The following is a 17,977-nucleotide window of genomic DNA, read 5'->3' as shown; positions in this document are numbered from 1 at the left end:
GTCTTTGTGAATGAACAGTATTTGCCTCTGGTGTCAATACCATTCGAAGTAGGTTATTGATTTAATAATGAAATACGAAGTGTGAAATGATGTTTATGACCTCTTCTTTAAACAATTTGTCTGCGGGAGGTCTCCTTTGGACTTAGTCTGTACAATAAAACTCTGTTAATGCATCATTCTCATCGACATTGCCATCTTAGATTCTGCTTGATTAGCATGTATTTTTTATTTTTATTTTATTTATTTTTAGTGATTTTTAACTTTGGAAAAGACAAGCTTTTTGAAAAGCTCCTTTTCAATGAGAATACAGAAAGGGTATATTTTTAAATACGAGGGGGGGAATTAGGGGATCACTAACCCCTACTCATTCCTTAATTGACGCCACTGGAGATACTTCGCCGAAAAAAAGAAGATTTGGCCAATATTTGACTGCTACGAAAGTTCCACCACAATTTACTCTTTTCCTGTAGAACCTGTTTATTGTTTTTCTTTACGAATCCCCCCTCCTCGCCCATTCGAAATAATCTTACGAGTTATGAGTACGTGCCGAATTCTCTTCCACTTGCCATGCAACCTTGATACTATAAAGTGCGATTTCTCAGATCTCGTTTATACTGGAAATGCGTTTTGATTATTTACGGCTGATCTTACGCTGTATCATTGCGCTGTGTGATCAAGGGCATATCCAGGACTTGTTCGAAGCGGGGGGGGGTCTATGAAAGATAAAATTTGGGGGGAGGGTATCTAAAAAAACATAAAATTTTTGTTTTATGCATTTTATTACGTTTTTACGAGTTGGACAAAATTTCCGCCTTGTATGTAATACACTGTGCTTTGGGGATATGTAATACAAAAATTGTAAATATAATCAAAATTTATTGATTATTCAGTATTCATAAAAGCAATTAGAATTCAAGCCCAAACACCAAAGGGTAATTTAGCTTTGTTTAATTAAATTTAAATGTGTAATTCAGAATGTGCAAGGGTAAAACTAGAGCAAAGTATTATGGTACCATCTTCCTATTATTCTCCCCTAATCACTGTCTCTTAGCGCCAATCTACTAAGCAAAACACATTTAATACCTTCGTTATTATCTAAAGGTATATGGATCCCTTAAGCAAGGCTAGAAAACTATGCATCAATGATGAAATAGTTACCGGAAAACAAGCTGATGTCATAAATCCACAGTGACCAATTTAAGGTCAAAGGTTGGCCTGAATGCAGACGTTTCATGCCCCTAATAAAGTTTTCGGGTCTTGTTATATAGAGGCATGTTTTATGGAAAGATGTAAGTAAGCGTGCAAGGAACTCCAAATCGAGGGCCCCTAAATAAAACATAATCTTAATACCGAAGTCCCTCATATATAACAATGGATATTGAATTAGTGGTTATCCTTAATTGGGATATTTTTTTTTATTATTTTCAAATTCATGGGTTTCCTTATTTATAGTAAGTTTTAGTTTTTACCTAGTGAATATTTGCGTAATACAGAATCGTTGCTGTCGTGCCTAAGGATCGAATCTGACATTTTCACAATTACGAGAAATTGATTAAAAACCATTTACTAAGCTGTTATCGAAGTGAGGAGCAGCAGGGTAGTGTAGACCAGGAGCCCAGGAAGATCAAAGTGGGATTGATTACACAATGACGACATTCCAAACAAGAATAGATGAATTGCCGGACAAAATATGAACTTCAGAAGGAAATATACACATTTTTTTGGGTTGGGGGACACAGTTCGAAGGAACTCTGCATACTTACCTTGATTTGGCCCTTAAGCCAATCCACAGTCAGTGTTGCCACCCGGTGAAAAAAATCACTAGATTTTAGCGATTTTATGGTCGATTTAGTGATCTTCAATAATCTAGTGATTTACGTGCTGATTTAGTGATTTTTTGTTTGTTTAGGTCATATAAAAAATCTCTAGAAATAGTGATGAATAACTAAGGATGGTAACCCTGTTTATAGTGAGGTAATCAATACGGTATTGGTTATGATGTGTATCTTGGGTTCACAAAAACATGTCAATGACGTATTTTGTGTTTCCGCAGCCGAATGCTAAATCTGTATGTCGTAAAATTTTCTGTTTTAATTTGTAATCTTTCTTTTATACCAAATTAAATGATATTCATCCATAGATGTCTATCAATATCCATGGTCTATCCATCCTACATTCAAAGCTATTGTTAGTGGCTCTTCACACAAACGCGGAGACGGTCCAAGACGAATACAATTAAATGCTTGAAGGGATGTATTAACTGATGACCACCAAACCGTTGATTGAGCATATTAAAGAGGTTGATTAGCTACTTGTCTTGAATGAGTAATTAGCCGAAATGAAATACATGTTTTATGGTTGATGATAAATTGGCGTTCAACAGTGCTTCGTTGATGGATGGAGATCGCTGTTGGAACAGGTTAAGACGAAAAGATTGACGATTTTGTTTTTGATGGCTTTTTTTGTATTGAAAAATATCTTAATGATCCAAATTGATTTTTTTTAATTAGTTATAATATGATTGCTCATGGATTTTCGAAAAACTTGAAATCACTTTACCTTGGGTAAGACGTAAGAATTGGGATTCATTCTTGACTTCGGTCAACTAATGAGACTTCTCAATCAGGGGTGTAATTTGTGATGGGGTGGGAGGACCCCCCCCCCCCTGTAGCTGAAACTTATCGTCTACAAAAACCTTGTCAAACATAAAATAGGCCTACGTAATTCAAGCATCCACACATCTTTTTAACATTTGTCATTTATCAAAATGTCGCTAGCAAATGCCTTTTTTTTTTTTTTTTTTTTTTAATACTCGCGTGAATGCTTGTGTCAATCCGTGTGTATTCTTCGTGGAGGCTGATAACTTCCATTCAATAAACATCTGTTGTTTCTTGTTTTCAACTTGTAAAAAATACAAGACTTCATCAAAGATCGCAGTCTTATAATGTGACTTGGGGGATAAGTAGCAAATGCCATGAACTGTGGTATCAGAGAGAAAACACTAACATTTGAGAAGGGTGGCCTTTTGCCACTTATTGCCTCCCTACCCAACTCAAGGATTCCCCTGTGTTTTCTATACAATTGACCTTTTTTACCCCCCCCCCCCCAAAAAAAAAGGAGAAAAGAATCCCGAATACATACCTTTCAAGAAGCAATCGTTATAAATTGTTGTTGAACATAACCAGTGGGGCTCTGGATAAGCTATTTATTATACTGTATACAACAGTAATCTACAAAAAAATTTGATAGCCTACTTGTCTTTAGACGAAGCCTTGAATGCAAAGTCGAGTTTTCGCTAATTAATTCGTGCGCCAAGTGGGCCGAGTTCGCTCGGTGAAGGGACTTAAGGACATAAAAACGATGTCACGTGTATTCCCCCTTGAAAATCCCCGCGCGGAAATGTAATCCCCTCATCTTGATTTACACAAGATAAAACTTTTGTGTCTACTTTTTTAAGGTTTAGTTGTATTGTTACTCATTTTATTTATTTTTGCCTAGTCAGTTTGTGGATTTCTGCTTTTGTTCTCTTCTTTATTTTTTTTATTTCTTTTGGAATGTTACTCTTTTGTCAGTGAAGATGTCTTGGTGAGATTCTTCTCCAAATCTCTGTCTTTTCTTGGCTGTTCCTATTTCTGAAAAAAGATTCCTTTTTTTTCTATATGATTTTTTGTTTTTCGTCTATCATGCAAAGTGGTGCAATGCAATGGTTACGTAAGACAGTCTAGATAGGTCAGTAGGCAAACCTTTCAACTGTAACCTATTTGCAATTAAAAGTAGCGAGTACCTTGAAGAGAAGCAGCAACGTTTACATTTTGTTCGACGTAGAAATCGTCTATGGATTCTTTTGGGTACCCTTCTGACTGAACGTATTTCAAACATTAAGCTGTGCGACAAATGTGGTTCTACCCCGTTTTCTAGGGCTAAAATGAGAGAAAGGTTGAGATGGCTTGGACACGCTCTGTGAATGAAGGAGGAAAAATTGCCCAAGATCGTACTTAGCGGCAAGTGAAAAGCATGTCGCCCCCGAATGGTGTGGGAAAAGCTCATAAAAAAGGATTTAAAGGAAATTGGGACTTCTTGTGAGGGTGTAAAGAAAGAAGATTTGAATAGATTGGGATAGAGGAGGACGCGGAGCTGTGTAGGCCTCAGATGCCTTGGCGCTCCAGTGAGTTTTTAGTAGTGGTAGTAGCAACTTCAAGGGATTATAAATCAATACGATGTATTATTTCAAATGAAACAGAAACTTCGACTAATTAAACGAAAAAATAAGGCTTGAAACTAATTTTCTGTCGTAGTTGATTCTAAGCTATGGAGGAACAAAGCGGAAAAATATTGTTCAAAATTAAAATGAATTATACTAAAAAAAAAAAAATCATAGAATCAGTTGGGCATATTCTTTAGCATCCGAGGTCTTGGTATATAAATCTCAGTAATGACATCTTTTGAAGGAGCTTAAGTAACTAGGTTAAATAACTGAATAATACTTAGATAACTATTGATTAATGATTAATCTTAGTTTTGATAGTGCCCAGTGGCGTCAATTAAGGCCCCCCCCCCTTAATTGACGCCACTGGGCCCTGGGTCCTCTGGATTTTGATAAGACCTTTTTTTTTTTATGAAAAAAATGTCTTCCTTTATTTTTATTGAAAAAATTGAAAAAAAAAACACAATTCATCCCCTCCTAGATTTTGAAAAATATTTGCCCCCCCCCCCCGCCTAATTTTTGTGAATTGACGCCACCGATAGTGCTAAAGGAAAGCAGCGACTAAGTGTTATTATGTAGTATACCATAATTAAGAATTATGTTTAGGTAAGATAATTTGTAGCCTCACATACTTGTAAATACTGACAAGATGAATTGTGTATGCTTCCATTAAAACTGCTGATGATAAGGGACTACTCGCGCTTTTGGATCTTTTAAAATTATACATCACGTCTTTCTTCAGTGTAACACTAATTGATTATGCTTGAACCATGTAGCAGCAATATTAGCCACAAAAACTGTATCATTAAAGAGAGAAAGACTATTATTTGTACAAATATCAAATGCGATGTTATCTGCAAACAAAATCACTAAGCAATGAGCTTTTGAAGTATTTTCGCGAGATCATTAATCATGGTGGCAGCGAAGTACAGAGTGAACGAGGGTCATTAGTAACCGAAAGTCTAAAAAAGTCTTTTGAAGAAAAAACTGTCGAATGAGAAAAGTATACCATTTGAATGTGATTCAGAAATGGTAACATTTATGTCGATTAAGCTTAGTACTAACGTTTATTGTGGAAAACAAGTTCATTCAAATTTCGAAAAAGAACTGAAACACCTAAAACTTGGCGTCAGATCGAAATGAAAAGTGCCCCGCTGTAATCACTGTGGTCGTCAACCATGTTCAGGAGAATTACAGTCCCCACCCTGGACTACAAGGAAAATTACTTCTTTTTTGCATGGGAAGCCCTGATGTGTCCTATTCCTTTCGCCAGTGGGGATCGTACCAAACGAGTGGTTGTAGAATGTTGGAATAGGGCTCATTTGAAAGGGAATTGCCATATCTAAGTGACCCTTTTTAATTAAAAAAGAGATCATGCCACAAAAAAAATTTGTGCCATTTTTGCTTAGAGCCCCCCCCCCCCCCGCTCCCATTTCGGAAAACGACTCTAAAGCATGACACGAATGCTTTATTTTCTTCATAAATCGTCAGCTGACAATGACATGAATGCTGCAGTGATTACCAAATTGTTAGCAGATAACTTATTTAAGTAACAAAAGAGATCGTGCCACTGCAAAGTGGTGTTTTCTATAACTCTTGGCATAAAACATCAGTTTTTGCCACAAGAGGGTCAAAATGCCAGGAAATTCAAATTTCAACATAGCCTATCAATTTGTCATAGTCTAAAATCCCAATCAAGAAATGTTGCACTGACTATCAAGATTGTTGCTCAATCACCAGCATATTATGACCTTTTTATGTAAAAAAGAAGAGAGAGATCAAGCCACAGCAAAGTGGTATTTTCTGCCATTTTTTGCCACAAAACTTCTATTTTTGCCGAAAGAGGATCAATATGGAGATGTTGTCTAAAACCTTCAACTGATTTTCTTAGCCCCTCCACTTGAAAAACGAGGAAAATCACTTTTTGTTTGCATGGTTATCATGTATCTTATTATTTATTTATAATTTGTTTTTCTGCCAGAGCTAAGAGGTTGCCTTAAGATCACAGAAAGATGTTTAATAACTTATTCAAAAGCTGCCTCTCTATATGTGCTTCTTATAGTTATAATTTCGTTTCAATAACTGCATCTTAAAGTGCCTATTTGATACCTTCTAGAGTTGACAGGCTTGGAAGTATAATAAGGTTACCATTATAGTTTCTTGTGTTACCATTTCTTGTGTTCGAAAATCCTTAGCCAGGCTTACAGTCCAAGGACGTTTTCAGTTTTCGGAGTTGGGGTATAAAATAAAAACTTTAAAAAATGCATCAAAAACTTATCTATATTCATTTTTGCTAGGCTACGTTTTTACGTGTCGGAGAAACATTTTGGGGATGGGGGGGGGGGGTTGAAAAACCCCTAATCCCCCCTGGATACGTACTTTTTATAATCCATCCTCTTGTATCATCCCCCTTCCAGTCCCCTTAGTAAGCGGAAACTAAAAAAAAATCGTTTGTAAAAAATAACTGCCTAATGAAAAAATTACATTTAATTTTATTTTCATGAAAATACTTGAATTATTTTCATCTGCAAACTCTCGAAGATACCAGTCACAACATACCCACGGGTATTTAGTTATGTGACAAAGTTGCACATACCCTGTAAGAACGCTTTAGGAGGGTAGGAAGTAAAACCTGAATTTAGTGTCGCAAAAATAATATTGCCTTCTTTAGTTTCATAGCTCAAATTAATATCTTTTTGTATGCTTTATTTTATATGTTGAAAAAATAAAAACGATCAAAATCAATTTGAATGAAGTTATATTTAGGCTACGCAAGTAAAGAGCAAATTTGAAACTTAAAACGAATAAAATTATTGTTCCATTGGTTACGCAAGGTAAATCTTCAGAACTAGCTTAAATAAACTAACTCATGATATTTTCCAATATCTTTTGAATTCTAAAACTAGTAGTTTTCTGAAAACTGAGCTTGCTTGAGTTATTTAGAAAATTGTAATTGTGCACTAAAAGTAACCCGTATCATGGTTGGTGAAAGACTTGAGAGACTTATTAATTGGTAATTTATTTTCTGTAGGTTACTCTTGGAATTTTCTTATCCTGCGAGACCATCCTGTTTTTTGGGGTCGATTTCGTTTTCTCAGTAAAGCGCTAGTTTTTAGAATTGTACAAATGTTAGAAAATATCCAGGATCAGTTTATTACGTAACCTGCAAAACAATAATTTTTGTTCGTGTAAGTTTCAACTTCACTCTTTGCTTCCGTGAGAACTGTTTTTTTAATTAATACATATTAAAATACGTCGTGGATCAAGAAAGGAGCCTCAAAGCACGCGAATATTATCTATTGGGAAAACGAGCATACGAAATTTGAAAGATTTAAAGCAACCAGGAGCTTTATAGGAGGGAATACATAGTGGAGCTTTGAACAGAATGTGAGCTGGAAGAAGAGCGCGCGCAGCGGAATTTGCCCCAGGGGGCGAGGCGGTCTCAAAGTTTTCACTAATATTATTTGTAGTAAAAAAAAAAATAACTGTATTTTGTAGATATTCAGGAATAGACGATCGATTCGTGAGTCTGAGAAAAATGTTATCTTATTAAATAATGCATGTGTAACGGGTTGCAAAATACAAACAGAATTAAGACGAGGAATATCATTTATGTCATTATGCTAGTCATCGCCAATTTTCCCAGAAGTCACTCTCGACCAGATCTTGGAAAATATTTTGGTACCTGTTAAATATCCCGAAAACACCCAAGAAGTCAAGCTAGGTTGATCCTCATGAAATATACCAAAATATAGTGGAAACTACACAAGAAAGTTATGGAATGCAGGATGCCCAGGACGCATATTAAATACCTAACCTAATCACCTCTATATTTAATTATATATTTAATTGAAATATACCTGCATCGTAGTTTGTCTCACTGAGACTAAGCTAATTATAACCGAGTGCAGACAGACAAGCTGGTTTTAGACACATCTAACAAATCAGGAACTTAAGTTTTTTCGGAATATTCAACAAGTACCAATATTTTCTGAATTAATTGGAGATAATAGGATTTTCCTCAATTAAAATTACAGCAGTATCTCTTAATGTCTTTGGAGCCTATGAACCATGATTGGCAAATTAAAACGAGGCTCGAAATTATTTGTTGACTTACGTAAAAGATTAATGTTAATCTTAATGAATAATTAACTTTAATTCTAGCATCACCCTCAGCTAGCTATTTTAAGTATGTTGGAGTATTTTGTGCATATAAGTGTTATTGGACTTCTTAGTGTTATCCAAAGTCGGTAGTTTTTCCAATAAATCCCTTATTACTTAGCTGTAATTATGTTAATGACCAAAGATTTGGTATTAGGCCTATATCTAAAGAAAATGACCTCTTAGAAAAATCTAGAAAATCTTGCTACAAAGATTTTATCTATATAGAATATGAGCTTTTCTTTGGTATCTTTATTATTTTTGGTACTTTCGCATTATCCGGGCCTCTCTAAAAAGTAAAGTTTGGTTAATGCTAATGAAGTAAAATAAAATAGGATTAATATATAATAGTTTAGAAACAAATTTGGACTATATATTTGTACATTGGGGGGGGGTAAAGCATTGCAAATATTAAATACGTAACGTAACATAACCTAACCTAGGTACCTTTGCCCCCTAAAATCCAAAAAAACGCAGTTTAATATCTTATACGCAATGAAAACCACGCTATCATTGCCTAGTCTACAGCGGTTATCATGTCAAAAACGGGTTTATCATTGCCTTCTCTATAGTGATTAAGCCGAGAGGCCCGGATAATGCGAAAGTACCTTATTTTTTGTACTTGTTAAATAACCAGAACATACTCAAGAAGTTTGCTTTGTTTGATCTGAGCAAACCGGTTTTTCTCTCGTATTCGGTTATAATTAGCTTATTCTTTCGTGGAATAAACTACTATGCAGGTATGTTTTAGTTAAATATTTAATATATAGAATTGGTTATGTTTGGCATTTAATATAATGTGTTCTGGGCAGCCTGCTTTCCATAATTGTTTGTAGTAGTTTCCATAATTTTGTTACTAAAGTATTATATTTTCATCATATTTCGGTACATATCATTATGATTAACGTAACTTCACTTCTTGAGTGTGTTCTGGATATTTAATAAGGACCCTTTTCTACTGTGACTTAAGATAATGCGGATCCCGAGTTTTGTACAGACGATATTCATTATTTAAGGGCTGCTATCGGCCACAATTGTATGCGAAAGTTATACAGCCATATAAACTGAACTCAATATGAATCAGATTCTTGGAGTATATCAATATCCGTTGAAGTGGTCGACAAGTTCTTTTTCAGTTGACAGAAAAAGGTTTTGGGATATTCGTAGTTTGTTCCTATATTTGCCAATAATCCCTCTATCAATTTTATCATCTTTGGGCAGTCCTAGTTATGCTCTGGATATTGGATTATGTTGAACTATTTAACAAACCCGAAATAATGTTGAGGCTGTTATTTTCTTCCTATGAGACTCATCCAACAGATTTGAGCAACTGATGTCTGGGTGTCATCTTACGCATCGCAGTTTTGAGGGGAGGATAAAACCTAAGTAGGTGGGAAGTTAAACCAAAAACCGGAAGCCGATTATGCTAGTCTATTCATTACCACCTGTATACTGCCTGTTGGCACAGTGAAAGCGAATGTGTTCAGCTCCGTTTTTGAAATATTAAATGGTTGTCAAGGGTTCCAAGAATGATATATTGAAATCGTACTCTGGGGTTTGCCTTGCATTTGACAAGAATGAATTATATTTAGCTTTTGATTGGCTACATATTTAGAGATGGGAGATTGCTATGGAGGGAATTAATGTTAATTTATTAAATATGTTGTCTATGGAACTTGATACCAACCTTGTGGTCGCTATCACTGTTATTATCTTAATACTTGGCCTACACAAAACATGTAACATATCTGTTTAAATTGGCCTGCGACCTTCTCGCGGATGAGAATCAAACATTTCCATCTGTAAGATTTCAAAACAAACATGTAATTAAAAATCTACGATAAGAACGCGGATATCGTATTAAAATTTATTGTGCTAATGTTTCAATTTATTTGTTTTAGGTGAGTGACAGCGAAAGAAGTGATCAAGATTTGGTCGTGGATGATGGAGTAGAGGTATGCAATTTAGTTCATTAGAAAAATAGGAGAGACCTTTCCCTACTAATTTTTCTTGGTTATCGTGTTAACTATGTTAGAAATTTTGATCTGTAGTAAGGTTTAACCATAGAAAAAAGTAGGCAAACTTGAATGCTGAAATATTTTAGTTGTCTACTTCCTTGGAAATAAGTAAATTAGCTATGCAACAAAAAGTATTTTGAGTACCCACCGTAAATTAATTACTGTGCAGAGTTTCAAGTTATCAGAAATCTTAAATTTTAATTTGAATGTTGCTGTGATTAAGGAATTTATACCCCTCCCTTTTTTGTATGGAAATTACAAACATAAATGAGTGATGTATTTACAAGAAGATAAAATTAATATTAAATCTGAGTGGCATTTCCTTTGTCAGGTGGGGCTACCCAAAACGAAATTTCTTGTGGAAATTTAAAGAAATAAAATTTTTGATTGAATTGTTTACAGCAAATAAAATTTTATACTGCAAAAAAAAAAATGATTTGGCCGTTTTGTCGATTTTGCATTTTTATGTTCTATTAAATGAATTTCTCATGAGAAAAGTAAAACAAGCTGGTCCATTTTCTTTAATGTGGCGAAATTTACAGTTTGTTCCGTGTCGATACTTCTCTATATTTATCCAGCCTAGTTTGCAAATACTTATCACTATAAAGTTTCTTCGTTCCGAGGCCATTTGCAAAGGCAAATCCAAAGTTTCTTCTCATTGCAACTACTCCTTTGAACTTGAAACTTAAGCCGCATGGGGGGTTTTCTAAACTCTGCAAAGTTTCTTCCATAAGTTTCCTTTTCGAAACGGATCCCACTCGAAGTTGTTCTCTCCCATTTGAACTAGCAACAAGATACTTACAAAAGTTTTCTATATGACTTCACAGGGAGAAGCAAACAGGGCCAAAGAAAAGACGGGGAAAGACTAATGTTTTATCTCTTTCTCTCACTCGTTTCCAGCTTATGCTCATGAATAAAATTTGCATGATTAAACAATTTTCGAGACTTCTTTGAAACTCGAGTGGGTAAAAGATGAAGGGGGAAAGGATATTAAAGAGCGGACATGAATGAAATAACTTGGTCTTTTTAGTCCAAGAAATATACGGTTTTGTAATTTAATTGACTACATTTACCGAGACATACGCTTTCAAATTCACATGAATACATGACCTTAGATAGGATTATATCTTGTCTTCACTCATTTCGGGAAGGGAGCCAACTATGAACATATTCTTTTTGTAGCCTTTATCTAGTCAAAAGGCAAGCTATTTTATGTAGTTTTTCAAACTTTGGGACCCTCCCCTTTACCTCTGAGGAGGGAGATGAGGGATGTCTAACTATGGAAAAACTATTTGTTTAACCACTAAGTAATCTGATTTTTCTTGTTAATGAACGTTTAAAGAGAGCTGGACTCGTCAGTCCCACACTGGACTATATCTCAATTAAACGGGATTCATATGCAACGAACCAGAATTACAACAGATGGAGATTAATTTGTTTATTATGGAATTTAAACTGGTCTCCTTCAGAGACCCTGCAACTGTGGCTGGGGTAAAAACAAGGTGACCCCCCCCCCCTCCCTGTGAGTGAACTTATTAAGTTCTTTAAGTTATCATAGGGATAAATCCAGTGTTAAAAATGGTAATAATATTTATTTTATAATACGATTTCAAAATGTTTGCAATCCTAACGTTAAATGTGCAAGGCTTTTTCTTCGTAATCGAAGTGCTTCTCAACTAGAGCTTTCAAGACCTGGTCAAATATACAACTACAATCCGGGCATTCCAATTTCACATAAAATTAAATAGGAAATCAAATATAAAGCTATAAAAACGAGTACATTAGTAAATGAAAAAGCAAAATGAAATGTTGAAAAGGCACGTTGAAAGGTTGACAAACTTTATAAGGCCATGGGACAATCAAAATGGTCTTCCCATATGAGCCTACCGAATCAAAAGTCATATAGCAAAGAAGTACCGAAAGAGCAAACAGCTTGATAGTAGCATGGTCAGTTTGATAAATAGAGCAGCTCTTTCCACTTGCTTTTTTCGCCATTATTTGTTTGCCGAATATTACAGTTTCCCACATGGGGAGGGGGGGGGGGCGCTCGGCCCCCTGAAATCGTAAAATTCTCGGAAATTTCTTATTCAAATTATTAAAAAAGTCTTTGATCACCCCTCCCTCCTCAAAAATACTCCCATGTACGTGCCTGATTTATCTTTCTTTTTCATTAATTTTTTATTGTGTTTTGTTCTCAGTTTTTATCTACTTCTCTTTTTGTATTTTGCCCTCACGTTTGATTATAGCCAATTTTATTCTAGAATTTCTTTTGCTTAATTACTCTAAACTGTACATATTTTCTTTTCTTAGTTGCCAGTACTGTGCAACCATTCCGCTGTTATTACTAGATAATTGATTGTTTTGCTCAAAGTAACGGTCTTTTATTTATTTTCCTCCAATTTAGTGTTGGTTTATTGGCATTATGTTCTGTCTGGCTCATGGCATCCTATAAAAATAGGGAAAGGTCTCTCCTAATTTGTTTGACTTGACGTTTCCCAGATGTGTTTTTACACCAAATTGATATAGAATAAATATTTTTCACAGGATCGAATTACACCCTCCAGTGATGCAACCTCTCCCCGGGAAAATGGTCTGGATAAAGGATTGCATAAAAAGGAACATATACCCCATAGGTAATTTGTTTTCACTTTTTTACGAAGCAGTGCTTATTGGTTGTCCAAAATTAAATAGTTAATTCCAGTATTCATTTATCTCGATTTCTGGAAATAAAAAGGAAGCAGAAAATACATTTTTTGTAAACATGTACTCATAAATCTACTTCATTGCTCGCACATCCTCCGTGCCCGAAGCAATAAGTTTATTGTAGCTTTGAATATCTTGAATGACGTTTAATGCAACACAAGCTTATGGAGTTGATGTCTTTAAATTTTATAAGTCTGTTGTCCTTTTAATTGTAGTTTAATCCCTAATAATGTAAAATTAATCTCTTTTCTAATTCTAATATTTTACAAAATAATACACTTGTTGTGTGAAAGGATTTTCGTTAATGCACTATCCATAGGAGATATCAATTTTAATGTAGGCCTACTTCTAGAAATTGTTTAGTGGCGAAATTGATATTTCGAAAATTTAATGGTCCTTTATGGAAATAACACATTTTAAATTACATGTCATCTAAAGCCTTGTGGTATTTGGAATTGTTTCCGGGCCTTTGCAAACGCCTTTATGAATGTATTTATGCGGATGCTCTTGGAACTTTATGGTTTCTGTAAGGCACATTACTAACAAGAGGTAGAATTTGTTTCCTTTGTTTTTTTCTTACTGTTTATACTCCCCAACTGAAACGAAGTAGAGTCTAAGCATTTCTTTTGGATTATTTCCAAGATATTGCGTTTGCTGGCAGAGATACCGTTATTTATCAGTACTTTCCAGTATTGGTCATTCAAAGAAAGTGTAAACCGATTTTTTTCTACCTGTCACATTTTATGCAAGTAAGGCATTTACATTTAGCAAGGATACTGTCAGCGAATAGACTATCGGTACGTATAGTGGTTAAGCTTCATCGGCATGTCATTACTGATTTTGACACTTTCATCAAGATGATGTTGACAAAGAATAAAGCAAGAAGTCTGAAGGTTAGGATTTGGAGGCTTTACTTTGTTCAGTCTGATTTGGCGGTATTGTCGCTAATTGCTTCTACCGCCCAAACAAAACTATTTTGAATAAAGAAGAATTGATGCTATTCCCATGCTCAAATTAAACTCAGGTTTGAAATTGTTATCCACTCGTTAAAGGTCAAATCTACCATCTCTTTTTCAAGGTTGGGCTGTCTTGAAATTTGCGAGGGGGTGGACACCCCCTCAGAAATTGGGTCGTGTGATTTGGTGGCTAAAATTTTAGTAAGATTTTGACTCAACCCTTATTCTAAAGGGTGTTCAGTCGGTCTTGGAAACAGGCACGTACGCAGAAATTTGTTTCGGGGGAGGCCCAATTTGTTTCGGGCGGGGGGGGGGTCAAATCCTTCAAACCCATTATTCTGTGAGAAAAATCAGAAAATTATGGGAAAATGAAAAAAATCGTGAGATTTTGGGGGGGGGGGGAGGGGCCGGAGGCCCCTCCCTTGCGTACGTCCTTGCTTGGAAACTTAGACGAAGGAATCAAAATAATTTATAGTAAACTAAGATAGTTCCAACAACAGGTCTGTACAACAGTTGTTTGCACCCACCTGGAACGAAAGACCAGGTAATTACCTCCCATGCATCCCTCAAACACGCACACACAGAGAAGATCAGCAGTATTTGATAAGTGCAAAGGGTTTTAACAGTTGGAAAAACGTCACGTTCCTGGCGAAAAGGGCTCTTTTCAAATCATATATCAAATAAGAAAAAAAACAACAACAAAGACATTACTCAGTGTTAAATTCCCCTCAATAATTCCCAAGCCTTCTTTGATTCTTATAGGGGAACGCATTCAAGTGTCTGTATAATATTGGATATCCTCAATCAATTCGAGAGAGAGCTTAATAAGTAACATTTCCTGTTCCCAGTTGAAAGGAAAATTGCACCGTACACAACTGATATCATTTAAACCACTTGATCTCGAAAGAGTCCGAAGTAATTAAGCATAAAATTATACTCTGTTGAATAGTGCTAAAAGTTACTTAAGAAATATAATCACTATAAAGGGAATTCAGAATGTAAAAAAGCTCCAGAAACCATGTGGGCTGTTTGCTCATATTTTTAGTTGTGATACTAAGGTTGGGCTCTTTCTTTTTTAGGCTAGGACAAAAAAAGAAGATAATATCTGTGAATTGAAAGACTTTTGATGAAAATCTGTGTTTAGGAAAATTTATGTGGTACCCATTTTTCTTTATTACTCCGTTGCTTAAAAAGGCTGAGAAGCTACTAGAATCAAACATTTTTGGGTACTTGTCTCGAATCCGGTGAGTGCCCCGAGAAATGTATTGCAAATATCTTTATGAAAACAGGTTGTCGCTGCCGTGTGAGGTATAAACAAAGGGTTTCTCACCCCGGGAACTATATTTAAACTTTAGTTTTTTGGGGTTTAGTGAGACTAAAAGATACCTAGGTATTTAATATATGCTATGCTTAACCCCCCCCCCCCCTAATGTGCAAATATATAGCCTAAATTTGTTTCTGAACTATTATATCTTTATCCTATTTTGTTTCATTTCATTGGCATTAACGAAACTTAACTTCTGCGCACTTACCGGATTCTAGACAAATACCCATTTTTGTTTAGTTTTATCGGTAGTGGTGCGTTATATGGTCGCTTTTATATACTAATGAGAGATGAAACCCGCCAGACTGGCTATTTTCAAGAGACCGCTATTGAGAAATGGAATGCAAAGAGTAGTTTTCATTGCGTTTACTATATTTGAACTGTTGTTTTTTGAGGTTTAGGGGGGGGGGAGGGACCTTTTATATACTAATGTACCTTTTATTTATATACTAATGAGAGATGAAACCCGCCAGACGGGCTATTTGCAAGAGACCGCTATAGAGAAATGGAATGCAATGCGTGGTTTTCATTGCGTTTACTATATTTGAACTGTTGTTTTTTTAGGTTTAGGGGGGAAGGTACCTAGGTTAGGTTAGGTTACGTATTTAATATATGGTATGCTTTACCAACCCCCCACCCCTAATGTGCAAATTTATAGCCCAGATTTGTTTCTAAACTTTTATATATTCATCCTATTTTGTTTTATTTCATTAGCATTAACCAAACTTGGACTTTTTAGAAGTGACCATATAACGCACCAGTACTGTTTTATCATGAACAGCTGAATAGCTCTTAAAAGTTGAGAAATAAACTCAAACAGCGGTTGTTCTTTTCAAACACTATTTTGCCACACGGAGAAACGAAATATTAAACTTCGAATCAAAATTTCACCATTTGGAATATTTTGGAAACCTTTTTTCGTGTAGACTCATCAAAAAATGATGTCATTATTTTTTTTGTTTTCTTTGTTTCTGCCATGGGTTTTACCTTTTTTGAAACTGGAATCACTGCTGCCATGCCACAAACACAGAAAAACTTTGTAGTTGTGACAAGCATATTTTGACATATCTCTAAAAGCAGTCATTAACATAAAAACAATGATAGCTTCGCATATCTTTCAAGTTGGATGTACACGCGATTCTATAATTGAGAAGAGATGGGCACAGCGAGCTGAGACAACATAATCTCTTAGGTAGTAGCCTAATAGTGGATCTAGAGTTTCAAACGTAATATGACTGGAACGTAAATATTGGGTCGGAAAAAAACTGGATATCATGTTAACATCAGCAGAAGTTGCTTCGCGTTACAAATGGAGGTATTGTGTAATACTTCAAAGGATACCAGAAAAAAAACTCCTAAAAAAATGCATCACTACTATCAACTCATCGCAGCACCAACACGCCTCATGCCAACACAGATGCGAACACTCCTCTCCTGCCACATTCTGTTCAGATATCTACTCTACTCACTCCCATGAAACGCATACTTCCTTTGGATATATTCTTGCGACATCTTCTAATTTCACTGGAGGACGTTCCGCTTTTAGTTTGGCCTTTTTCTGATGGCCAAAAAGCATAATGTTAGCCGTTTACGATCGGTAAAATATGACAACACTAAACTTCTGTTTCAATATCTCCCTAGAAAATTGAACTTATTATCCCCAACCTTAGGATTTTCTGCGTTTCATGGCTATAATTGACCATTGTCATTACTGGGAATTCTAGGATCCTAATCTTAATTCTAAGGCCGGTCTTTCTATTCTCCCGAACCTCTTTGGTGCAAAAAAAAGAAAAAACACTATACCTTGGTTATTCAGCTTTTTGTGCGTTTACTACACCCACTATCCTTACTATTAGTGCTACCTTTGTAAGTGAAGCTATTAACTTGGTCACTTTCCTCGTTACCCTACATCATGCCATCATTCGGTACTTTATTAGTAGCCGGGAAACAGGCGAGAAGAGCCGCATATAGAATGTTAAAGATACCATTGAAAAAAGGGTTTCCGCTGCATAGTGAGTTATTGCTCACTCTGTGGCAAAGATTTAATCTTAAGTTTTTTGGGGTTAAACGGGCAAAAAAGGTACCTAGGTTATGTTACGTATTAAATTTATGCTATGCTTCACCCCCCCCCCTAATCCTCTAATGTGCAATTATATAGCCCAAATTTGTTTCTAAACCATTATATTTTTATCACACTTTGTTTTATTTCATTAGCATTAACCAAACTTCACTTCTCGCGTGTTGCCCGGCTACTAATAAAGTACCCATGATTCTCATATTTATTCCTAATTTAATCAACCTCATCTCAGCATTAATTTTCAAACATATTCTCACGCCTTGAACTCAAAACTAGCAAACATACCATCGACATAATGCAAGTCTAGGAGATATTTACTTCTCCACAAGTATTATGTCTTTCCATGGTCTGTTCTTCGTTCTTTTGGAAAAATTCTTATCGAAATCATTCATTTAAACTGGGATAAAACAAATCTTGTTGGACTCCGTATTCCGTACCAAACCAACTGCTCACATTGATTTCTACCTTAAACGAAGCAATGCTATTCTTGTACGTAGCACTAATCACTTCAACGCACTCATCTGGTACACCATA

The 17,977-nt window shown here is 35.5% G+C and overlaps 1 protein-coding gene across 5 annotated transcripts in view; it reads left to right on the top strand.

The window, feature by feature from the left end:
* Positions 1-17,977, top strand: part of gro (TLE family member transcriptional corepressor groucho) — a 127,554-nt gene that overhangs the window by 69,191 nt on the left and 40,386 nt on the right. For 3 of the 5 annotated variants that reach the window (XM_089090713.1, XM_089090711.1, XM_089090710.1), the window contains 2 exons: positions 10,267-10,320; positions 12,910-13,016. In XM_089090713.1, coding sequence (XP_088946839.1) covers positions 10,267-10,320; positions 12,910-13,016 — 161 coding nt within the window. The remainder of the gene's footprint in view (positions 1-10,266; positions 10,321-12,909; positions 13,017-17,977) is intronic. The other 2 variants (XM_089090714.1, XM_089090712.1) reach the window with 1 other exon arrangement.

The sequence above is a fragment of the Artemia sp. Qi Xiang Cuo genome, chromosome 6 (genome assembly GCF_049724085.1).
Source record: "Artemia sp. Qi Xiang Cuo chromosome 6, ASM4972408v1, whole genome shotgun sequence".
Taxonomy (NCBI): Eukaryota; Metazoa; Arthropoda; class Branchiopoda; order Anostraca; family Artemiidae; genus Artemia; species Artemia sp. Qi Xiang Cuo.
This window is presented reverse-complemented; position numbering and strand designations above follow the sequence as displayed.